Below are 26,905 nucleotides of genomic sequence, written 5' to 3' on the forward strand. Positions count from 1 at the left end.
AGTAAGATGTTCAATACGTTTCGATTATTTATATTTGTTGAAGTCAAGGTCAAAGTCAAAGTTGAGGAGCTACCCGTACAACAATGACCATGCTAATTTCAATGTGAATGTCAACCCATCTACATCCGTCACTTTTGGATGCCACATGTTGATGTGAATTTCGACTCTGTGTCGAGCCAATTGTTGATGTAAATGTTGATTGGCATTTATGTCAACAATTGGCTTGACACGGGTCAAAATTTACATTGACTTGTGGAGTTCAAATGTGACGGATGTGGATGGATGGACATTGGCATCGAAATTAACGTCAACCTCCAGCTACGCAAAATAGTTAAATTGTAGTTTCAAAATTGAAATTTTTTTTCAAAAATCATTTTCTCTTACACACTTAGGTGGCCATTGCTCATGCTGAAAGTGAAAGCAGCATCGACGCGGAGGCCACCTCCGAGAAGTACAGGCAGAAAGTCCATATTCAGTATAGTTGAACATTAAACTCTTTATACTGAAAGGTGCAATAGGTTATCTAAGAGTACTAAACTAATACATTTTCATGTCGACAACATGTCGATGTAAATGTTGATGTGAAATTCGACATCAACAAATACATCCACAATATCAACTTAATTTCTCAAATTTGAGAAAGCTTTGAAAATTTGGTCGATGTTAGTGTTGATGTATTTGTGGATGATCAACTTTCACATTGACATAACATCAACAACTCCAAACTATGGAAAAGTGAATAATTTTATCAAGGCCATTAAAAAATTTTTCTCCCTTCAAACAAAGATCATCTTTTCAAATGTTTACTGAGCTTTTAAACACTGAAACAGAAATTTTAATTCTGAAAAATTGGTAGACATAGTTGTGGATGTAAATTTCGAGCATCGAATTTTACATCAACATGTCGACATCACATGTCGAGGTATTAGAAATAATGAGAAAATTTCGAAAATTTTCATTAACCTGGCTTCTGAACGGACAGAAGATTCCTATTAAATAACTTATTGGTCACTTTTCCATCATCATATTGGAAAAAAATGTAGTAGATGTAAATGTCATCATTGAGAAAAACGTCGTCGTTGTTGTCATTAGCAGGTTCGGACATTGCAACTGATTTTTATCTGGTTTGTAGAGGACCATGAAAATATTGATAACTTTGTGGACTGTATACTATGATTTATTCTATAAGAATACAGAGTAACTACCTAACGCGGCTATATACATCATTTTATAAAAATGCTTAGAAATAGGTAAGTAAATATATATAACATGTATATCACATCTTAACCACGTTATAATAATAAATTTCTTCTCATTTTCTCGCTGCTTTTCACCTTTGGTAGTTGGCAGATTTAGGGATGGTCGACTGTTGAGCTCGTATTTTCGTTCATCATATACAACATCATCGCACCCTCGACGCGTACAAGTCGTCGTCCTTCGATAAACACAGATGAAAGTAAGAAAAAGGAGAAGACGATGCGCCGAGACTGCGGCCAAGTGTAAGAAAGATAAAGATAGGAAAAAGACGAACGCTTGCGCACCCCGCTCCGGCAAAACTTAATATCCGTACTTCGTCGTTTGCGATATATATTAAAGTGTCAAATAAAAAATGGGAAAGAAAAGAAAAGAGGTCTTGGAAAATGGCGACGAGAAAAGCGAAATGTCTTTTTTCTTCAATAAAAGCAGCGGAAACTATAGTCATAAAGAAAAAGGGATATTGGAATGGGAATAGGGGAGAAGATTATAGCTGAAAATAATTTCAGCCAATCACCGAGCGCAGATTCGCTATCGACTCAATCTTTCTATTATTGCTGGAAAAATCGTTTACAATTTGACGTGTTTTTTGAGTCGCTGGGTGCATTTTGCTGTATGCCTCTTGCGACCCGACCCGACCCTACCCGTCTCCTTCGTCGTCTTCCTCGTTGGCTTTTTCTTCAACTGGATCGCGCACCCGGCACCTTGCTCATCGTCGCCACCGCTGCGATATGGTATATTGTATAAAGTATATTGAAAACGTACGCGTAAAAGATTTATCTGTTTTATTTTCCTCGTGCTATTATATTGAGATGGTGGTTTCCTTATATTTTGCTATATTGCTGCGAACCGACGACGCGACGACGACGACGAGCAGCGTTTCTATACACATTATTATATCGTAGTAATATCTTCCTTTTTTCTTTTGCACTATTTTTTTTATTCGTCGATCGAGCCCATCCACCGTAATTGTACCTAGTGTATTTTATATAGGTAGGTATCCATCTTCTCTGTAAGAATATGGTATACCTACATGGGCCAAGTTCTAGTTGCTGTAGGTAGGTACCATAGATGCGATTGTATATCGTAGGCTGCAACGTAACATTTTCTCTCAAGGGAATTCCAATGATATCGTTGCGAATGTTTTGACTAGGTAACTTTCCACTGTTTCATAGTTTCGACATTCTGTGGTATCTGTTCTGACAGATATACAATTCTAGAATAATATCACTCTTGAAAAGCTAGCCAAATAGTGTGTCTATAAAGGGAGACAAATTTTGAGATAAAAAAGCTTCCAACCATTAGCCTAAAATGAAATCTATCTGGCGTGATGTTAATTTTGTTCTTCGTTGATTTTCCAATAACCCAAATAAGTACGCAAACCTTTGTTAATTTATACAGGGTGTCCCAAAAGTTAATGCTCAAATCAAATATTTGGATAGGTACATTATAAGTTTGTACAACTGAGAGAGAGAAAAAAAGATTTTGATGATCACAGAAAATATAGACGACCTTAAGTCGAAGTGCCTGAATAGTGAATCCAATATTCCGAACGGACATTTCCCCAAATACCCAATTTCTCGAATCCCATTCCCCAGAATTTTCAAAATTCTCCGAATCTCATTTCCTCGGTTTTTTTTTCGCAAACAGAAAAATTGAAAAATTTACTGGAGAGACCAGAGCCCAGTAAACTTCTGGAGGTATTGTCTCCAGAAGTGCTCAAACATCATCAATCGATTCAGGAAGTTAAAAATTTAGTATGATCCAAAGCTAACACATTTAAGAACAACAAATTTTTATTTTTATTCAAAAAAAAAAGTGCAAACAATTTTGGATTTGAACCAGTAAAATGGATTTTTGAATGAAATTTTGGTTATGAGGTTTTAGAAGATACTTTTTTTTTCAAAAACTAGGGGGCTCCGCCCCCTGGCCGCTTCGCGGCCCAACCCCCGACTCGTTCCTCGGGCGCAACCCCCCTCATGGCCCGTCAACCATTACTATCTGCGTAATAGAAGAAAACTTCTGGAAAAAATTGATATTTCATATTTTTTGATACATTGAGCTTTAAAATCTTGTTTTCTATTGCACCGATAACTTTCTAACTTAACTCTATCTTGTACAGAACTTAGCCTTGATCGTCTTCCATACCCCAAACACGTATGTCCTTATTCAACATTTCGAGTAAATTTGTAGGTAATATGTACTTATTTTAAATACTAAAAACAATTTTTTCCAAGAGTTTTACAAATTTTAGTTTTTATAACTTTTTTTCTATCGCATGGATAACTTTTTAAGCTACTCCATCTTGTAGAGAATTTTACGTAGATTATTTTCCTCACCTCAAACACCTATGTTCTCACTCAAAATTTCGTTTAAATTGTATTTTTTTAAAATAACACGTTTCTCAGCTCCATTTCAACAGATTTTGAAAATTTTTCAGTACGTTATGTATATCTTTATTAGGTATCCCCACAAAAATTTTCAACCCCCTCCCCTCATTATTTAACCCTCAAGATGGCGTTTTTTTTTTTCATTTTTTTATGCATATCAAGAATCAAGATTGCGAGGTACAGTTTTAGAAACGCGTTTTTTGGATGTAATTTTGACCCCCAAACGTCATGTACTTTTTTCGACATTTTTTCAATAGTGCGGCGTGCTGAAAAGTTGGAAAAATGTGTCTTAAGGGGGGGGGGGTGGGTGAAATGGGAATTTTGGCAAATATAAATATCAATGAGTAGGGTGTCGTTTTCTTACGATTCGGTACCGCTGGGCACGAATATGACGTCAGATTTTGTTTTACACTCACACAGCCCCTCCGGAGCCCTAAGCCCCCCTCAATTTTTAATATTTTTAAAAATAAACTTACTTTGATGATTTTAGTCTCGTTTTCTTATGATTCGATACCGCTGAGCACGAAAATGACGTCAGATTTTCTGCTACACTCGCATAGCCCCTGGGAAGCCATCAGCCTTAGTGATGTTATGAGCATATGCTCACCGAGCAAATTCGCGAAATATGCGTGAAGAAAAAAGCATGTGACATATCAAAATACACGCCAGAGGTCGCTATTAATGAATAAACTGATAAAAACGCTATCAACTCAACTCACCTCCTCGAAGTCAGAAAATCGAATGATTTGAGCCGTTTTTAATTTTATTCCATAACAATTTCTCAGTAAAGACTGAAAAGTGATGAATTTTGGTTTCATTTGATTCCCAACGTTTAAAATATTTGAAAAAGTTGTCCTTCACTCCAGAAAGTTCTGCTGTTTTCCTCTTTTTTACATGACGTCCTGTTTGTTTGACACTTTGTAGTCTACTAACTTCTATTTTTTTAATCATGAAATAAAATTTGAGACACTCCCTTCTGAAAAATATTGAAGTACCTATTTTTAAGAGGAAATGATTTATTTTTTCACATTTTAAATAACAATTTTTGTACTTCCCATTTATTCTTTTTTTTCTTCTTATCATTTTTTTTAAATAGGTATGAATTTCTAAAAATTTTCTGTCAAGTGATGATGAAATCAAAGTAAGTTTATTTTTCAAATATTAAAAATTGAGGGGGGCTTAGGGCTCCGGAGGGGCTGTGTGAGTGTAAAACAAAATCTGACGTCATATTCGTGCCCAGCGGTACCGAATCATAAGAAAACGACACCCTACTCATTGATATTTATATTTGCCAAAATTCCCATTTCACCCCCCCCCCCCCCTTAAGACACATTTTTCCAACTTTTCAGCACGCCGCACTATTGAAAAAATGTCGAAAAAAGTACATGACGTTTGGGGGTCAAAATTACATCCAAAAAACGCGTTTCTAAAACTGTACCTCGCAATCTTGATTCTTGATATGCATAAAAAAATGAAAAAAAAAAACGCCATCTTGAGGGTTAAATAATGAGGGGAGGGGGTTGAAAATTTTTGTGGGGAAACCTTATAAAGATATACATAACGTACTGAAAAATTTTTAAAATCTGTTGAAATGGTTCTGAGAAACGTGTTATTGAAGTTTCAGAAAAGTAGGGTTCCCCAAAAAGGGGAAGGGGTGTGGATCTGAAACTTTCCACGCGGAAGTTTCTCAATGGTACCTACCTTCCATGCTAATATCAACTCGAACGATTTCGGGGACCATTTCACCCCTCTTAGGCGCCTATAGCCTTTATGTATTTTTCAGAAAACCTCCCTCATTTAAGTGGTTGCCATGTGATGGTAAAGAAGCGTAGTTTTTTTCTTTCAACAACTAAAGCAAAATCTATGTAAGATGAAATTAAATATATAGCATTGCGAAGTAAAGTTTTTGTACAAAGTAGGGTGGGTTTAAATGTCATCTGCGTGATAGAAGAAAACTTCTGGAAAAAATTGATATTTCATATTTTTTTGTACTTGAGCTTTAAAATCTTGTTTTCTATTGCACTTTCAAACATACCTAATTTTGTAGAGAATTTTACTTTCCTTACATTTTTTTTTCTTCCTTTATAAAAACAAAAAAAATCACTGCATTACGTTGTGAGGTCAGCTCTAACAGCCTAACATGCTTGAATGTAAAGCTCACCACTACAAACACAGTACTATGTTAGTACACGTCACCTTGCAATTCCACCACTCGAACATTTTCAGTGTATTTCAACTCTCACTACCACAAACATACAGCGTCTTGTAAACGCCTTACTAACACATCTCCGACTTCCGAGTTGTTCGCTCTCCTCCAGAAGTTGTTTGACGGGTTTTGATTTTTTAATTATAGAGAGACATCAAAAAGTAAATTTGGGACTTTCCACCTCCCACGCCTCATCTCCCAACCTCTACTGCAAAACTAACTCCAGATTCGAACTCTGCGACCTCGAAAACATATTAATCGATATATTACACGATAATATAAGCAAAATTTAAAATTTTCTTGCTCCCCACGCCTCACCCCCACTCCTACAAAAAAATAAGTGCATATTCGAATTCTACCGTCTACGACCTCGAAAACATACTTATTGACATATTTCACATCGATGAGGGTTGAATCCTAATTATCGCCGTTTTTGGGGGGGGGGGTCTGTGGCTCACTGTGTACTTCAAGAATTCGTAGCAACATACTATTGTTTTGCGAAAAAAAACACGCGGAACTGTGTTCACTCAAAGTTCAAATTGAATTTTTCGAATATCAAACATTAAAAAGAAAAATTAGTCGTACGCACTTGAAACTTTGAAAATCAAAAATCAGGGAAATTTGTTTATGTAAAAAAGTCAGTAGAATCTGAAAACTACCTTAAACAACTGAAATTAAAACTCACTCTTTTTTATTTAGGGTCTAAACATCTATTAAGCCCATGATTTTTTCAAAATCCGTAAATTTCGAGTTTTGCGAAGCAATTGGCTCCTTCAACTCACAAAAAAATCAACCAGTCATAATAACGATATACAGTTGAATTTAATAAAATCCTGAAAGTTTAAATTTAAAATCTCAAAACTAAATCTAACCGATGCCTCAGGATGATTGAAGTCACATAACATTTTTTGAGCGTCGATGGATTCTTGCCCACGGTGGCACCGCAGAACGAATTCGTTATAACGCGGGAACTACGAAAATTCGCAACCATATCCTCCCCTCCCATCAAAAAATAGCAGGACGTACTTCGGCGATCTAGTGATATCCGCATCCTCGCTTCATCTATCCTTCTCTCCTGTACTTGAACCAGACCAGTTCTTTCAATATAATGTACTGCTTTCCCGCTCTCCTTGTCCCTCTACCTTCTTTCATCACCTACACTGTCCGTTCTCCTTTCTCCTGTTCCTTACTGCACAGTACTATGTTAATACACGTCACGTTGCAATTCCACCACTCGAACATTTTCGGTGAATTTCGGCTCTCACTACCACAAACATACAGCGTCTTGTAAACGTCTTGTAAACGCTTTACTAACACATCTCCGACTTCCGAGTCGTTCGCTCTCGTCCAGAAGTTGTTTGACGGGTTTTGATTTTTTAATATAGAGAGATTAGGCAGTAACAATGACGGAAATTAAGAATCTCTCTAATCCGAATTTCACGTTTTCAAACTATTCTGGAGCTTCCCGAGCGTGATTCTCAATTTCTTCAGAGTTTTGAAACTGCTCCAGAAAGCGTAGAAATTAGGTAATTTGGGAACTTGAAAATCGAGTTGTCGCTTGCACTCAACCTATTTAACGAGTTTAGTAACATTTTGGGCCGATTTCCAGGCGGACACTTCAACGTGCATTTTCACAAGAAAAAAAGTAAAAAAATAAAAATTTCCAGTTCGCAAGAAAATTTTTGCCCCCTCTCTCAATCCGAGATCTACCATTTGGAGCCATTTTGAAGCCTCCAGAACAACTCGATTTTTAGCGGCTCATACGATTTTCTGGCGAACGCTCAAAGTGCATTTTTTTAAACAGAATTTTTACTAGGAAAAAAATGTAGAGAAATGAAAATTTCCTATTCACGAGGAAATTTTTGGAATGCGCTAGAACCGCTATTTTTAGACTAAAACCAATCCTCTGAATCCGAATTTCATAGTTTCTGGAGGTCCAAAAATCGAGCAAGAGACTTCAGAATCTTCTGGAGAAATTTTAAAATTTTGCAAAAATCAGCTAGGTACTGAATTTCATTATTGTTGTTTCTGTAGAAATTCCAAAAATCTGCTGAAGGCTCCAAAATGCATAGAACTAGACTACCACTAATTTAGAACCCCTCCCCTCAAAAAAAACGATTTGAACGGTTGAAAATAGCCTCATCCCCCAATCCCCATAATTGATCAAATTTTCGATTTTTCGTGAAAAAGTAGCCAAATTTAAATTTTTGAAAATTCCTCAAAAATTGGAAACTACTTTGACAAAGCATAGTTCAATATTTCATTCGGGTAATTTTAATTCGGGAAATCGGATTCTGGGAAATAAGACTCGGAGGAATAACCATTCGGGAACATGTCCGGTCGGGATAATGGATTCGGGGAATTATATCAGAATCACGAAAACTGTTAAAAACCGCGTCTGATCGATTCGGCGGATCGAAAATGGCTATGTTCAAATTTTTAACTCTCTAGGTGAATTTGGTGAAAATTTGTTCTTTATTTTCTAAGCTTTTTCATGGTTTATAGTTTTCTGTGCGACAGTAAATAGGTACTGTATAGGTAAATATTCGATAGAAAATGTTATCAGTTCCTGTATTCTAAATTTACTCACTTTAGATAACGGCCAGAAAAATAAATTTTTAACATTTTGACACTCGTCAAATTACAGTTGCGAACACCTAACGTGTTAATGAAAACCATAAGTTAACAGTATTTTTTTTTAGCGTAACAGGCACCTATTCAAGTTACTTACGTGTGCATCAATGTTCGCAGGAATAGCATCCTATTCAGTTATTCTAAAAATTTGTATTTTAGTATTATACTTTTTCACCTATACGGAAGCCACCGAAGGTATCTGCTCATCTACTCATGTACATACCTACAATTCTCACCATAAAATTAAAATTTATTATGGTCACTTTTCTTACAGCAACCTGCTTAAAGCCAGATAATCAGCATGCTACACCATCTCCCATCAACATTGAAAGTTCAAAAGTGAAATCAGCCAGTACCACAACCCCGGTAACTTTGCACAATGCACTATTCGGTTTTTTGAACTTCACCAATAATGGAAAAACACGTACGTATGTCAAATCAATTCATTTACTCGGATGGGAAATAGAAAGGGTCAATTATTTAAAAAATATGGTACCTAATTACCATCTGAAATTAATCTCACAGTCATCACCTACACCAATCAACTCCTGGATCCATCGAGCATTACAGGAAGTGTATTATGTAACGAAATAACGCTACTGTATAAAATCCATACAATAATCCTTTACATCAATCAAAATCCAAATGGACGCAGTGCCCACTCTGTCGATGGCAAGGGGTAAGCCTATTGCAACAGATCTATCAACTCTCAGAATTCAAAATTGGTAACTCGAAGAGAAAAATGAAATGTTTAGATATTATTTATTCTCCTTACTTCCTCAGATTACCCCTTGAATTATGGGTTATATACTACAAGAAATCATACGGATCTTTGGAGAAAGCTTTGAAATTTCCTGACGGTATAATCGTACTAGCATTTCCAGTTGGAGTAGTACGTGATACATTTTCTCCTTACTGGGTACCTACCGGAATTAGAGGAAATTTCAATGATTGTTTACTAACCTTTTTACACAGAGGAAAACACCCAGAACAAAATTTATTCCATTTCAAGTATTCTTATCGAGTGGAATTTTGAACAAACCAAGATCATCGAGTGAACTATTTGGTTTGATTGGATACGTGTGGTTTGATAATATCTCAATATTTGGCGAAAGTAGATATTACAGTTACATAGGATCTTACTTGGATCCAGAAACAAAAAAACAGTCACAAAGTGCCAAAGTAATTTTATGTGATCCTGAGCAAGCTCCCATGCTGTCTTATGAGCAAGTAAGATTGCCCAAATCGATAGATTTAGATAGGTACGTAGATGTGTAGATACATATGAATATCTTCACAAAAACGTGCCTACGTGTTATCCAAACTTGAATAAAATAAATTGAATTATTTACAGTTTGCACTGTTCAAGAATATTCTCGGATCGGATGGCAAACCAATAAATTTTACACTGCCCATTTACCCACAAAAATCAAGAACGGTTTACAAAGGCATTGGCTTGCAACAGAAATTTATTCCAATTGTTTAAATATTTTGATACATGCTTGTACCATCAATGATTTTGCATGGAAATGCTTCTACAGATAGGCACTCTTTAACCCTTTCGAGGTCGAGGAGGTTCCGGGGTACGCAAATTATAAATCTGGTGATTTTGTCAAAAGACATGTCTCCAAAGTTACAAAACAGAAAAAAAATTATCAAAAAATGAAAAATTCCAATCGCAAAAGAGGAAATTTGAAAAAACAATTTTGCTCATATTCGATTAGAGAAATGAGCGATGGAATGAAAAAAACAGTGTAAATTATTAAGTTACAGAAACTGAAAATAAAAACCAACAGACGCATTAAAAATATGAACATAATAAATTTTAAGGAAGGAAAATAAATTAAAAATTGAAAAAAAGGTCAAGCCGCATTTCCTAAAGTTACCAATATCCAAAGGACCAGAAATCACAGTCTGGTGAAAAATGAATATTAGAAATAAGAATTTATGTCACCAAGAGAGCTTTTTTCATGAAGTTGAAAAATCGCATCGCATATCCAACACTAAGGAAAAATTGAAATTTTAATTGACAAATCAAACAATCCTGAAAATTGACTCAATCTGATGCTTTCTGAGTCCAATGGTTTCCATTTCAAAACATTTTATCTGTTGGTTTTGGGATAGAACATAGAAAAGTGCATCAGAAAATTATCAGACAGGTAGTGGAAAAAGGAAACCTGTAGTCGCAAATAGACAGTTTTTATTCTATACTGGAGACAAAACTGTTTTTATCAGGCTCAGAGTAGGGTTTGCGATGCGGGTTTCATTTCAAAAAACGTTATCTGGTCATTTTGAGATAAAACATAAAAAAATGCGTTGGAAAATCACCAGACAGCGTGTGCAAAAAGGTAACTTGTGGTCATAAATAGACAGTTTTTATTCTGCAGATCTGCACAGATGAGTTTTCTATTTGGATTAGGTGTAAATTCTCAAAAAATCCTAAAAGGAGTCTTTCCATTTCAAAAAGTTTTATCTGGTGGTTTTTGGATAAAACATGAAAAATTGGATCGAAATATCACTAGATAGGGTGTGCAAAAAGGGAACCTGTAGTCGCAAATAGACAGTTTTTATTGTACACTGACGACATTACCATTTTGATAAGGTTCAGATTTGCAGAAAATGTCAAAGAGTAGGGTTTGCGATGTGGGTTTCATTTTTAAAAATTCCATCGGGTGGTTTTGGGATGAAACATGAAAAAATGCACTGAAAAATCACCAGATAGGGTGTCGAATATTGACAGGTTATATTCCACTAGATGAGTTTTCTATTTGGCCAAGTCGAAAATCTCGAACTGCTACTTGCTGACATTCGCGATGCGGTTTCAATTTCAATGAGTTTTATTTGATTATTTTGCGATGCAACATGACGAAATGCATCAAAAAATCACCAGACAGGGTGTGCAAAAGAGAAACTAGTATTCGGATATAGGCAGTTTTTATTCCACATTGATGAGGTTTTTATTTGGCTAAGTTGAAAATCTCATAAAATGCTACTGACACAGATTTGCGATGCGGTTTCCAATTTAGTAATTTTTATCTGATGGTTTTGAGATGCAATATGACAAAATGGGTTAGAAAATCACCAGATGGGGTGTGCATAACTCAAACTGTAGTCAGACACCGACGATTTGTAAATTGATTACGTTTCTTGTAGTAGATGTTTTTATGGATTTACTGTGTTGATTTGCGACTGGTTTATGCGTTCTATTGGGTGTCTGAAAATCGTATTCGAACAACTGCAAGATGTTGAACTCAGAAAGCATCAGATTGAGTCAATTTTCAGGATTGTTTGATTTTTCAATTAAAATTTCAATTTTTCCTTAGTGTTGGATATGCGATGCGATTTTTCAACTTCATGAAAAAAGCTCTCTTGGTGACATAAATTCTTATTTCTAATATTCATTTTTCACCAGACTGTGATTTCTGGTCCTTTGGATATTGGTAACTTTAGGAAATGCGGCTTGACCTTTTTTTCAATTTTTAATTTATTTTCCTTCCTTAAAATTTATTATGTTCATATTTTTAATGCGTCTGTTGGTTTTTATTTTCAGTTTCTGTAACTTAATAATTTACACTGTTTTTTTCATTCCATCGCTCATTTCTCTAATCGAATATGAGCAAAATTGTTTTTTCAAATTTCCTCTTTTGCGATTGGAATTTTTCATTTTTTGATAATTTTTTTCTGTTTTGTAACTTTGGAGACATGTCTTTTGACAAAATCACCAGATTTATAATTTGCGTACCCCGGAACCTCCTCGACCTCGAAAGGGTTAATGGAAGTGTAAATTATATAGTTACACTTGGTCAAAAGTTTTTACTTGTTTGTGTAGGTAGCTGTTTCTCTTACTTAAAATTGAAAACGCCTAGTCATATAATTTGGTCATATGTACTTACCTAATAGGCAGCTAGCGTGTAACTTTATCAAAAGATGCCTAGACCTAAACCATATATGTACAGTGATTAGATTCTTAGAAACACCTTGCTATAACTTCAGGTAAAAAAGCAAAAATAAAAAAATTTTCAACTTTGGATACCTACACTTGTATACTTACTTGTAAGTCAGCGAAAAATATCAATACGTAAGACATATAAGTACCTAACCTACGTGTCTTTACATACGGTATGATAGATAACAACTGACAACTGGCAGCATAACATGATTCATCAAAATGTTACACCCAATTGAAACAATACTGGAGTTTGGCGTAGGATTAGGAATACTTAAAACAAACTATGATAATCGAAGTAAAAGTACGCAAATCTATCTTAATTTATACAGGGTGTCCGAAAAGTGCATGATCAAATCAAGAATTTGGATATGTATAACTTATGTGTGCCATTGAAATCAAAAAAAAAAAATTAATGAACACAGAAAATATAGATGACCATAAATTCAAGTGCCCAAACATGACCATCTACCCTAAACTGACCACTTTGGTGTTCAAATGGAAAAATTAGTAGCCAAGTGGAGATTTTGGTGATTTTAATAATTTATGGAAATCATTATACCTATTTATTTGACTTTTACCCATCGGGGGAGGTTCTCGGGGGACCATGGTTAAGGTTAATTTGAGAAACTAAGACTATATTTGTGTTCAGCGATATCGAAAACATAATATTTCATGTGTCACACGAATGAAACATTTTTTTTTTTGACTTTTACCCCCTTTGAGGAGCTGCTGGGGGCCGTGAATGACGTCCAATCAAAAATCTGACGTCATATTCGTGTTCAGCGTCACCAAAAACATACAATTCGATATATCACATGCCCCAGACTTTTTTTTAGAAAGTTTTGCCCAAATTGGGGGAGGGGGTGCTCTCTCAACATTACAAGATTTCATCTCGAAAATTGAATATTTCGAAAAAGCATCAAGAGGTACATCTATGGAAATTTTTTCAGAATTTTAAATGGTAACTCCCACTTACAGCGCCATTTTGAAATTTGTAATTTCAAGTTGAAAGTTGAACTTTCAACTTTTGAAAATTTCAAAATACTTGAGTAAAAAGTTCAAAACGCAATGCCCTTTTGAGCTATGAAATCAGTTTTGATCAACGTATCATAGCTTTGGAGGCATGCACTAGCTGACTGCACTGTTAAAAGTTGAGTATACCTTCAGACAATGTGAAAATAATTGGAGCCCCCCCCCACCCACCACCAGAAAGGGCTGGGACCGAACTGACCGCGGGTTTCTTACTTATTGGGTGGGTACAGATTTTGTAAAAAAAAATTGAGCGAAATCTAAGGACATGACTCAAAAACGTTGGTCGAATTGAGGTGGAATGATCCATCATAAGCTCTTTCATGGTTTATGTGTAGTTTTCTGTGTAGGTAATAGTAAATACGTAGGTATAGGTATAGGTAACTAGGTATTCGAAGAAATGTTATCAGTTCTGTATACTTAACTTAGAAACTAGATAAAATACATTTTTGGCATTTTGACACTCGTCAAATTACCGTTGTGAACACCTCACGTGTTGATGAAAACCGTAGGTTTTAACAATATTTCTTTTTCTTTTTTCTAAGTTACCTATTTACTTACGTACATAAATGTTCCTACGGATAACATCCTACTCACTTATTCTACAAATTTGTATTTTAGTATCATGTTTTTTCTCCTATACCGAAGCCACTCAAGGTATGTATGTATCTGTTCACGTATTTATCCAAAAATTACAACACTCTCCCCCTTATAAATTAAAATTGGCCACTTCTCTCACAGCAATTTGCTTGAAGCCAGATAATCAGCATGCTACACAATCTCCTATTAACATTGAAAGTTTAAAAGTGATATCAGCCAGTACCACACCCCCAATAATTTTGCACAATGCTCTGTTTGGTTTTTTGAACTTCACCAATACAGGAAAAACACGTACGTATGTTGAATAAATTAATTTACCATGGTGAGAAACAGGTGGGTAAATTATTTTGAAATACCTAATTAACATCTGAAATTAATTTCTGCAGTCATTGCCTACACCAATCAATTCCTGGATCCATCTAGCATTACAGGAGGTGTCTTATGTAACGACATACCACGATTGTATAAAATCCATTCAATAATCCTTCACATCAATCAGAATCCAAATGGACGCAGTGCTCACTCTGTAGATGGAAAGGGGTAAGTCTATTGCATCAGATCTATCAACTTTTAGCATTTAAAGTTGAGAACCCAAAGAAAAAATTGAATGCTTAGATATTATTTCAGTCTCCTAACTTCCTCAGATTACCCATTGAATTATGGGTTATATACTACAAGACATCGTATGGATCTTTGGAAAATGCTTTGAAATTTCCCAACAGTATAGTAGTACTGGCACTTCCAGTTGGAGTAGTAAGTGACACTTTTTCTTCATTATATTGTCACTTCTTGGGTACTCGGATGTTTTGTCTTATACCACTTTATATGTATAGAGGAAAATGCCCAGTGCAAGATTTATTCCATTTCAACTATTCTTATCGACTGGAATTTTGAACAAACCAAGCTCATCGAGTGAACTACTTGGTTTGATTGGATACATGTGGTTTGATTATCTCTCAAAAGGTCACGAACATAAATTATATAATTACGTAGGATCTTACTTGGATCCAGAAACAGGGAAACTGACACAAAGTGCCAAAGTAATTTTATGTGATCCTGAGCAAGCTCCCATGATTTCTTATGATCAAGTAAGTAAGATTGCGCAAATTCAAAATTAATAAGTAGATGTGTACAAAAAAATACCTAAACTTGGATAAAATTACGTACTTATGGAATTATTTACAGTTTGCAGTGTTCAAGAATATTCTCGGATCGGATGGTAAACCAATAAATTTTACACTCCCGATTTATCCACAAAAATCAAGACCTGTTTACAAAAGCATTGGTTTGCATCTGGAATCTATTCCAATTGTTTAAATTTTGATACGTTCTTGTAAAATTTCTGGACCTCTGTACTTTTTATTCAAATTGAATTTTGAAAAAAATTTATTATTTTAATTTTCAAACATGTTTAAACCAAAAAATATTTTTTCCTCCTGAAAAAACATAGTTTTTTACCTCTTGAAACAAGCTTAACATTCAAACTGTGAAATTTTTGAACCAAAAAAATGAATAAGTTTTTAAAAACACGTTTTTTTACCTTTTAAAATACAAATTTTTGAACACTCACTTTGCTTGGACAAATTTCTACCTCTTTCCTAAGCTAAAAAAAATTCCAGGTTTTGAAACATCCATAATCTCAAGAGGGAAAATAATTTTTTCGATTAACTTTAGTTAGGTAATGTGAGTATTATTATATCAATTTCAGTAAAATGGTCATTTCATATCCTCTTCTATTTTAAAAATTCGTCATTTTATTCGGCAAAATTTGTAATTTTTTTCACATTACAGTCGGTATAACTGTTCAGTCACCTCCCTCTCCCCCCTTCGAAAAAACCCTCTATTTTTATTCCTGTCAGTTTTGACTTATATTTTTACGAAATTGAACAAAAAAGCAAAAACAAATAATTATCAATTGCACAGCAAGCATTCCAGTATCCAAACCTGAGAAAAAACAGAAGGAGGAAACCGGAAGGATCTGAAAGGGAGGGGATTAAATTTGAAGGGCGTCATTCGGGGTAAAGGACAATTTAATAGTGGTTTCTAATATGGAATTTTAATCATCCTATCAACATACAATCTCCATGTAAGTATCTCTATAAATTGCATCGCAAAATGATGGAAAATTAAAACACCGCCAATGATACCGAAATAAACGCCTCGTTTTGCGCGCATAGGTATCTAAACGCATACAGACTTATAATATGCCTTTGCCTACGTAAATTTTACACGTCACGCAATCCTTTTTATAATACGAATAGTATATCTATACTGCCTACAGTTTATAGTACGATGAAAGAAGGGGGCTATGGGGGAGTAGATGAGGAGGCAAAGGTAGCGCGTACATCGTTCGCATTAACTCCGGTTATGCGATGATAATACATTCTAACCTGTATATAACACAGGACGAAATAGACGCTATAAAATATCCCTGCGGGAGGACCATATTCGTCAATTAGCGCTAATAGCTTGGAAGTAACTATTAGGCTTACAGCTTTTCTCTTTCTCACTAATATTAAAGTCTCTCTGCCTCGTCGCCCGCGAATGTACGTAGTAGGTAGGTATAACCTAGCAAGCTACAGCTAATGGGTCCGCGCGAACGAGCTTCGTTTTAACAATAATAACAGTAATAATATTGTATCTATTAGTTAATTAACTAAAACAGCAGATGTTACTTTATACTGATAAACTTGCGCGTCACTTCTCCTCTCTCTCTCGCTGTGTCTCTTTTTTATACGCGTATTTACACACACACATAGGTAGCGTAGAAAATTCGGTAATTCTAATAAATTTCTTGTCCGAAATGACGACTTCAATGTCTATTATTTTTTTTTTTTTTGGAAATAGTAATTTTTTTATTTTCATTATCAGCGTCATAATTATCGTTACATTATATTTCTTCTAACTATAGTAAGTGTAGTACGTACAATGTGATGGTATGAGTAACAGGTATACGTACGTAAGTCGTTTTCAATTAGTTATTTTATCGCTATTCGATAACGTCATCATTGTTCAAAACTTCGAGATCTTGGGAATATGGTCTCATTTTTTCTGAAACTTACAAATTTGTCAAAAATTTCCTTTTAGGCTGGCCCTCTTGGAACTTCAAGTTAACTATCTTTAATATTTGAGAAAGTGCCCAATAAGCACTGACCAAATTTATGGGTTCAAAAATTCATTTTTGGCCTTCCCAGAGGTATTTGAAGTTTTGGGAGAAAATTAGGTAATCACTGGAGGCTTCAGAATGACTCAAAACTAGCAACGTGTTGTTGGAATTGAATTAAAAGAATTATTCATATTGGTTCACTTGGCTTAAAAAAATCATATTTCATAAAATTTTAAAAATTGCATTTAAAACAGATTTTTTGAAAAAATTTTCAAAAATTCTTCAAAAATTCAAAAATTAACTTTGGCACCTGAAATTGTGGTTGCGAGGGTTTTAAGACATGCCCTTTTGATCTAGCTTGGTTTCGTTTAAATTGGAGAGTTTCAGTCCAAAAAAACTCGCTCATTCGGTAAGTATTTTGATGATTTTTTGAAATTTTAGCCCCCTTGTTGGGGCTCAGAAGGACATTTGGGGGTGGGACTCAAAAAATAAGTTCATATTCGTACTCAGCGATCTCAAAAACATACCATTCGATATATTACTCGAACTTTCACGATTTTTCAAAATTTTAACCCCCTTTTTGGGGCACAGAGGGGCTTTGAGGAACTGGACCCAAAAAATAGGTTGGTATTCGTATTCAGCGACCTCGAAAACATACTATTCGATATATCGCATGTCCAGATTCGTTTTTCAAATATATGATTCAGTTGTGTGTTACTTGAAAAATCAAGCAACCCCCCCCCCCCCCACCAACCCCCCGGGGAGGATTGAATACCAATCAATGGTGATGTAATTAATAGTTGAGCGAGTATAGACTTTGTAAAAAAAAATTGAGCGAAAACAAATGATATAAAGTGGTAACTTTAATCAATTTATTCAACTGACCTTTTTTGAAACACCTACTCTTTCCCTCTTTCCACCCATTTTTCAGACACCACTTTTGAGGGATGGGTATCAAGCGTAGTATCAAATTGTCGAGAATTTGAACGGGAACATTTTTTGTCATAGTACTTTTTATCGTAAACCTAATATTTTCGGAGTAAATCGCAAAAAACGTGAATCGGAACCGGTTTTTGTCCCCTAAAAAAGTTAGCTCAAGGGGTAGAAGGTGCGGTTTTTAGTAATAAACAATTTTGGAACTTGATACACATGACATTGAACGTTAAATCGTAGGTAAAATCAGATCCAATCCAAACCAAAGAAGCTCATTAAAACTTCCAAATCATTCACAACTCTAGTTAAAATGCAGGTTACCTCCTCTTGATTTTTTGAAGAATTATTAGAGAGAAACTATCGTTGGCACAAGTGAACATTATTTTTATATTACTAAGGAATAGTAGGTTTCTTTGCCTAAAAAATGTGTTTTTTTTTTCAATTTAAGAATTTAAAAATTAATTTTTGAATGCTCCTCATTTTTTTTTTTTTTTTTTTTTGTTGAAATGGCAATTCGAGTAGGAAGTTTATGTGAGAAACGTGGAAATTCACTCCCGGGATTTTTGAGAGGTCTCAGAGGATCAAGAAAAAAACTGCTTCAATTTTTCAAAGCGAATCAAATGCATAAGTAATTTTTGAAATGAATATGCGAGAAAATCGTTAAAATTATCCCAAATATAATGTCAAATTGAATTCAAAAAATCCCAAAAATTCAGGGATGAAATGCTAGCCGAAATCCGAAAGCTGAGCAGATTTTTGCATTGACCTATCAGCTAAAAGTTTGCAAGCTTCATTTTTTCCCAGCTAAAAGCTAGCCAAAAGTGTCATTTTTTTGTCTTTTCAAAGGTTTTTTGCAGATTTGAATTCTCTAAATTTAGAAAAACCAAAAAAAAAATGGGAAAAATGGCATTCAATTTTATTCTAATGCGACTTAATGAAATCAAAAAAAAAGGAATTAATCCAGTTCTGCTTTTTGCCAGACATGCTAAAACTTTATTGTGGTCAGGATTGTCAAAAAATGTTGCCTTCTGAACAAAATTTTAAAAAAAGTCTGCTCTTTTACTAGAAATAAAAAAATGAATGTTTCCTTGCCAAAATTGTCATGAAGTCTTGCTTTTTTGCCAAAATTTCCAGAAAAAGGACCACTCTTTTGGCAAAGCTACCGAAATGTCTTCATGCTTTTTTGCCAAAATTGCAGAAATAAAGACATGCCTTTTGTCAGTAATGCTAACAAGTTCAAATTTTCCATTTTTCCCTTCAAATTTTCAAATAATCTTCTCTTTGGAAACATAAAACATTTGATCATGAAATTCTGACTTGAATAAATTTTAACCCTCCTCCTCCCTCCATAAATGTTCCTGTAAAAAGTTCTGTTTTTGCATACATTTTGAAAAGGAAACTTATCTACTTGTTTACTTTCAAATAATTCTTTTTTTCTCTTTCTCTGAATCCAAATTGCGAATATTTTTCGTTCTAAAACTTGCGTGAAAGGTACCGAAAGACTAATTGTAGAGGTTTAGTTTAATTTCGGTTTTAAATGGATGGTGAGTTTTGAACTCCCTAGAGTGCTTTTTTAAAAAATTGCTCGTATCCTAGTATTTGAATTATTAACGAACCTGTTGAAAGCTTTGCACAATTTAAATTTGAAACAGAGGTAAGTAACACGTCAGGGAATTATATGAATGATGTTTTGAGCCAAACTTTTGCAAATACCAACTGTCAATTTTTTTTATTCAACGAGAATAGGAATCGAATATGAAAAGAAAGTCAAATCTTCATGAATTTAAACGATGAAAGTTGGAAAACTTTTGTATGCCCTGTTGTGTCAAAAATGTTATAAGTAAGTAAATTTAATTTGGTTTGATTAAGGGAGGGGGACGGGGGTAGTGATAACAATTTCAAAAAATTCCATTTCAAGGAATTTCCATCTTCCGAAACTTATAGCTCAGTTTTCAAAATTTGAAAATAAAATCCACTGTGGGGTTGGATGAGTTTTTTGAAAATGAGTTTTCGCCTCTACTGAAGACAAACTTTGGCTACTTATTCATGGTACAAGACGTACCAAGTCTAGGAATTTAGTTTCTTTTAAGACACTTTTCATTATATTGAACTCCTTTGAAAAGGGCAGAGAAGATACGGAATTGTAAGAGAAACGTTTGTCGGAGATAGAAAGAAGGACGCATAGGCAGAGAAGATCAAAGACATCTATGGTAAGTAAGTATGCATGCAGTACTCAAGGATGAGGAAAACAGACAGATTGTACTGCAATGCAACGCAGCATCATCACGAATAAGTAAAGAAAAAAAATTACAGCAAGAAACAACAACAACATCGACGACGATAAAAAGCAGAATACGAAAAGGTAATTTCTTCATAAAAAAAATGATTTCAAGCGAAACAGCCAGCCGGAGCGAGTAAGCGAACGAACGAACGAAACGAGCGGTAGTTGATTTTACGAAGCGGAGCACTTAAAAAAGTAAAAAAGACGATTAAAGTTAGTACAGATACGGAGAGAGATAGGTTGAGCAGAGTTGGCGAAAAAAAAAAAAAGTTAGCCTATTGTCGAAAGAACGAAAAGATTAAACTTTGCCAGAAGACCAACAACGTTCTAATATACAACAATAAAGCCAAAAGGAGAGAGACAGCGAGAGCACAGCAGCGAAATACGAAATCGAAAACGATGATTTTTTTTGCAGCCTTGTGTTGCTTTACTGCATAATAGTACAAGTACAACTACAAACGATTCGCAATGGAATGAAGACGAAAAGGGGGGTGAGGTGAAAAGGGGACGAGATAAAAATTAAATAAGAATGATTTCCATGCGATGCGAGAAGGGTTTTGCGCTGATAAAAGACGGATTCCCTAAGCTTTTTTTGCGCGTCGTAATACGCCCTTGTCCGCCCCTCCCGTCACCCTGTGTTCCTCGAAGTGGTTTTTTTGTGCATCGCGGAACGATGTTTGTCATTATGTAAAAGGTTTCTTGTATCGCGGAACGATTAAACGTCTTTTTCTAATCAAGCTTAATTGGTTTTTGAAGACCATTGTTGGAGTACTACATGAGGTACCCTTTTGATTGTTGGTAACGATGTCTGCCGCAGCCCCCGCATGTGGGGCGTGTTTATTGACGCGTGTCTAATTCAGCTTTAAAGTTTTCTTTTTCTTTTTTCGAATTTCGGTTTGTTTTGCACATGTGATGATAGATCGAATAAGAAGGAGAGGTGCACGAGTAGTGATTTTGGTACTGCAGATGGATATTTTTCGGTAGAAGATGATTGCTTTTATACGTATGTATGTACTTTGATTTATGTGAATGAGAAGTGATGAAACACGTGTGTGAGTTGCTTTAATCAATGTTGAAACATTGGTATTCTTTTGTGGAGAGTCATCGTCCTTCTGTCCTTACTAAGAAAGTTGCATCGAATCTGTAACTTAAAGTTAAATTACTCGTATGTACATATCGTATAACAATAAGATGCTCAACTACAGCATCAAACCCCCAATTTGGACCGAATTTGTCAATTTTTTCTACGATTGATACATATTTTCAATAAAAAAGTTGAATTGCGTGATTTTAAGAATCACTCACCCCCCCCCACCCTTTTAAGTAACCCAAATGGCCAACATTTAGGTCGAGACTAATACCAACTCGAAATATATAATGGGTATATTGCATTTCAGAGAAATTACAATTTTTTGTTTTTTGAACTCATTTTTATCAGTCAGGTATCTTTCAATTTGGAAAAATTCATTCATTACAGGTAAGAAATAATTGAAGATTTTTAATTTCTTTGAAATTGTGATACATGATGTATTCAAGTTGGTATGAGTCTATGTATAAATTCTTTTTCTTCTCTTCTTCTTTCTTGCTTGCCCGCATTCGGACATTGCAACTATGAAATTCTGGCAATCAGTTCCGTCAAGCTATCTCTATCTTCGACCCTTCTCGTGCATTCTCCCAGCCCAGCGACATTTTGGCAGCTTTCTCGATCAAGTCTGACGTACCTATGTGTATCGATTAGGCGATCTTCCTCTTCCCCTCTTGCCATCTATGTGGCCTTGTACTGTCAGCTTTTCCAGGTTTCCTATCTCATTATATGTCTGAAACAGTGTAACATCCATCTCTTGATGACTGTGCTAAGTCTTTCCTTAACTCCCAATTGTTTGAGTATTGACATATTTGTTCTTTTCTGGACCCACAATATCATATGCATGCGTCTGTAGCCAGTACCTACATTTCAAATGCATTGATTTTGTCTTGATCTGCCTTGCATATTGTCCAGCATTCTGACCCATACAAGAAGATGGAGAAGACTAGTACTCCTATAATTCTGAGGTTTGTGACCTTCATGAAATTGTGGATTTTCCCGATCGGACTGAGCTTTCCCACTGCCACAGCTGCCTTTGCTTTAGCCGCCCTTCTCCTGATTTCTCCAGCTGAGCCTCCCTGACTTGTTATCAACAAACCAAGGTGTATAAAGGCCTGTACTACCTCAAAGCCATCAATCTTCAAAATTATATGTCTGTTTTTGCATTCCCTATTGTCGTTGTTGTTGTGGTTCCATATCCTTTACAAGTGGTACCCTCACAGGGCGAGGCGAATGCCTATGCCATAGTGATTATTCTAGGGAGTCAACATTTTTTCTGAGCTAACACATAGTAGTTTCCCATTGCTTTATACGCTGTCTATAGAGTAGCTGATACATTGCTAGCTGGGTTTTTACTACCCCAAGTTCAGTAATCAGCTACCTATAGGTGCACAAACCAGTTACAGCTTTTCAATACTAGCAACAGATTGCGTGCATTTCTATTACCTCTGCTGTACTGGTGCTCACAGCTTAACGTGTAATAGATGTTGAATGCACTACAATAGATACATTACATGTTATTGGTTGGGTCTCTAGCGGGATTTGAACCCACGACCTCTGGTTCAGAAAGCTGTGGCTCATCCAGCTATGCCACCAAGCATATTTCCTATCAATTATCATTGTTTTTGGTTTCCTTTGTTGACCTTCAGACCTGCCTCATTGCTGGCTTTTTCAATCTTCTGGAGCATTTCCTTCAGATTGTCTACGGTCTCCACAGGCAAGATGGTATCATCCACATACAATAGATTTGATATTTCTTTTCCTCCAATTGTGACTTCATTTTACCCATTCTCTAGGGCTGTCCTCATTACCCATTCTCCATATGTGTTGAAAAGAATTGGGCTGAGCATGCACCCTTGTCTCACTCCTTTTGCTGTATGGAAACAATTAGTAAGCTCTCCTACCATCATCTACACCACATTGTCCTCATAAAAAACTCTTCATGAGACTGACGAGGTGCGCTGGTACACCTGAGCTTTTTGAGGTTCTGTCACAGGATCTTCCACTTGAAATTGTCAAATGCCTTCTTATAGTCAATGAAGCACTTATATGTATACCTGCCGGTTGAATTATTTTGCCTTTTCAATTACTTGGCGCACATTTAAGATTTGCTCTCTAGTGCCTCTTACTGGTACAAAACCCACTTGTTCTGGTGGAATATCAGTGGGGAAGCGTCCATGGAAGCAAGGGAAGCAATGCTTCCCTTTAAATTTTCCGAGTTGTAGAAAATTAAATTAATTAAAAAATATCAGTACAAATTGACAATAAAATATGAAAAAATATTTTAAAACCATCGAGAATACTATCTTGTTCAAATGTCATCCGATGCACCTTTTCTATTACCTACAAAAACATAAATCTGTGTGTTGGAAGCAAACTGTACATTGCTTCCAAAAAACCAGTTTCAAGGGAAAAAAGAATCACATTTGCCATCCTTAACGCGTGCGTTAGAGCGTTGAACGGTGATTCTTTGGAAGCAATTCGCTAGTAGCTTCTAGTTGTTTGCTAATTCTTATTTACGGTTCTGCGCTTTATACGCATGCGCGTGTTCATAGTTCTGTAAGATCCAAATCTAGAGCATGTGATGAGTTGCAATTGTTACTTTTTTTTTGTTATACAAATTACCTTGATTTAAAAATTAGGCTATGGACGTTTAAGTAATCTTCATTTTTTGAAAATTTTCACTACAACTTTGCTTCCCTACCAGTAAAACTCACGCCTCGCCACTGTGGGATATGTGGTAGAATGTACGCCTTGATGCGCGTGTGTATGATCACCAGTAGTACCTTGCTGACATGTGATATCAATGATATGGTCCTATAGTTTGAACATTCCATCTTTGAGTCTTTCTTATGCAGAGGTACATACACTGATGAGAAAGGCTCAAAGATGGAATGCTCAAACTATAGGACCATACCCGTACAACAATGACCATGCTAATTTTGATGTGAATGTTGACCCATACACATCCGTCACTTTTGGATGCCACATGTCAAGAATTGGCTCTACACGGGGTCAAAATTTACATCAACACGTAGGATCCAAATGTGACAGATGTGGATGGATTGACATTGTCATCAAAATTTATGTCGACCTCCTACTACATAAAGTTATGAAATTTTAGTTTCAAAATTGAAATTTTTTTCCAAAAATGGTTTCTCTTAGGTAGACATTGCTCTTGCTGAAAGCAGCATTGACCCAGAGGCCACCTCCGAGAAGTGCAGACAAACAGAAAGTCTGCACAATCTAGAAGTTGGTCATTAAAGTCCTTATATTGAGAAAGGTGCAATACTTTATCTAAGAGTACTAAACTAATACATTTTCATGTCGACAACATGTTGATGTTAATGTTGATGTGAAATTTGACATTAACAATTACATCCACAATATTAACGTAATTTTCCAAATTTGAGAAATCTTTGAAAATTTGGTAGATGTTGGTGTTGATGTATTTGTGGACAATCAGTTTTCACATTAACATAACATCCACAACTCCAAACTAGGAAAAACGTGAATATTTTTATCAAGCCATTAAAAATTTTGTTTTCCTCTTTAAACAAGATAACAGTTTGAAATGTTTGCCAAACTTTTAAACACTAAAACAGAAATTTCAATTCTGAAAAATTGATTGACATAGTTGTACATAGATGCAAATTTCAAGCATCAAAATTAACATTTACATGTCGAGATGGTATGTCAAGGTATCAGAAATAATGAAAAAATTTTGGAAATTTTCATTGGCCCGCCTTCTTTACGGACAGAAGATTCCTACTAAATAACTAATTGGTCACTTTCCCATCATTATGTTGGAAAAAAACCTAGTAAATGCAAATGTCGTCGTCGGCAATTGTTGTATGGGTATCATTGATATCACATGCCAGCAAGTTTGACAAAATGCAGCCAATGCAAGACTTTTTAACAGCTTTGCGAAACAGGACAGCATTTTTTTGCATTTCCATTTCTAGTAAAAAATGACAAAAAGAAAACAAAGCACAGTAGAAGGATGCCAGGGCACAATTAAGGAATGCCGGATTGACATAAGACTGCTGGTCTCTCTGGTATTTGTACAAATACGTAGTTTGAAAAAATTCAGCTGTACTTTTTAAAAAACTAAAATAAGAAAATTAAAAAAAAAAAAATCTGTTTCATTAACCTGTCACATTAATATTCTGTCCAAGAATCTTTTAAATCTTGGAAATTCATAAAAACGAACTCAAATTGATTAATTTTCCACTTTTTCCGCCATAAATGTAACCAAACAAAATATTCACTGGAACATTTTCAAACACTACACCCTTCCTCACAGTAATAAGCATTATTAAATCCAACCTCTCTACTCACCCTTAACCTGCATAAAAATTCACCTTGGAACTTCTCATATCCTTTTAAATCACAACCTACATTCTCAAAAAAACCCTCACCTCGTACCCTGTACATTGCACCTCATCCACACCACTAAATCAAACATCACCATACCCTTATTCCCCTACGATTATACGAATATAGGCGAGTCTGCGTTAGAAAAAAAAACATCCTCGACATTCGAAACCTATTGTAAAATCGGCTTTAAACGAAAATTGGATTTGTTTGGTGTTTAATTTTCAATAAAAACAGTTTATGTGGCACTTTTTATACAACAACGAGGACGACGACTACGACGACAACGTTTTAGATTTCAACTCATCATCACCTTATGATGAGGGGGATAATATGCTACGTATAATGAGATTTATAAGTTCAGGAAGTTTATTTTTAAAAGGTTTTGAATTACTTTATAATCGCGACTGGTGTCTCCTCCTCCGCTATATCTTTCTCTCAGTCTCTCTGTCGCGCCTTACTGTATTCCTTTCTGGCTTCGTTTCTCTCTGATTCGTTTATAAGATTTATTTATTGTACGAATACCATAGAGTACTATTCATTCATACTCGACATAAAACAATTTGCACGATTTATTAACCAGCAGGAGCAGCAGCAGAAGCACTGGCTGCGTTCCATTCCGGCGAATTATTCCATTATTGGCGTCATTATTCGCGTAATTAAATACGAATCCGAGTAATGTACGACCTTTTATTTTAAACTCATTACCATGTTCTATCGCACTTTTGCTCCCCTAGTTTTACTATACGCGTTGATTGTATGTGTTCGCGTATGTATATCTAGCCTATAGATTTAGCTACCTACAAAAGTACCTTTATAGCAATTAAAATAGAACGTCGAGTTGCAGAGTGGTGATACCGGCAGTGCTTATTTATATCGCGATGTGAAGTGTTGAATTTCAAACGGACGAGTTTGCGACGATGAACGAACATAATATAAAACAAGGTGCCATCATTAAACTTGAAAGGGTTCGTAATCTCTGCTCTATAGAAGGTAGATATATACGAAAAACACTACACCACGTCAAAACTTCCCAATTACCAAGGCATTGGAATCTATTTG

General features: G+C 35.4%; 2 protein-coding genes across 2 annotated transcripts; both read left to right on the forward strand.

The window, feature by feature from the left end:
• The first annotated feature begins 6,505 nt into the window (after nt 1-6,505).
• On the forward strand, nt 6,506-12,847 carry LOC135848127 (carbonic anhydrase 3-like). Its single transcript, XM_065367918.1, has 5 exons — nt 6,506-8,908; nt 9,010-9,163; nt 9,268-9,376; nt 9,460-9,714; nt 9,839-12,847. The coding sequence occupies exons 1-5, from the start codon at nt 8,698-8,700 to the stop codon at nt 9,968-9,970; spliced, it is 861 nt and encodes a 286-aa protein (XP_065223990.1). The 5' UTR covers nt 6,506-8,697; the 3' UTR covers nt 9,971-12,847.
• A 1,096-nt stretch (nt 12,848-13,943) lies between these two features.
• LOC135847989 (uncharacterized) lies at nt 13,944-16,497 on the forward strand. Its single transcript, XM_065367751.1, has 6 exons — nt 13,944-14,119; nt 14,204-14,353; nt 14,449-14,602; nt 14,707-14,815; nt 14,896-15,150; nt 15,248-16,497. The coding sequence occupies exons 1-6, from the start codon at nt 14,032-14,034 to the stop codon at nt 15,377-15,379; spliced, it is 888 nt and encodes a 295-aa protein (XP_065223823.1). The 5' UTR covers nt 13,944-14,031; the 3' UTR covers nt 15,380-16,497.
• Nucleotides 16,498-26,905: the final 10,408 nt, after the last annotated feature.

The sequence above is a fragment of the Planococcus citri genome, chromosome 5 (genome assembly GCF_950023065.1).
Source record: "Planococcus citri chromosome 5, ihPlaCitr1.1, whole genome shotgun sequence".
Taxonomy (NCBI): Eukaryota; Metazoa; Arthropoda; class Insecta; order Hemiptera; family Pseudococcidae; genus Planococcus; species Planococcus citri.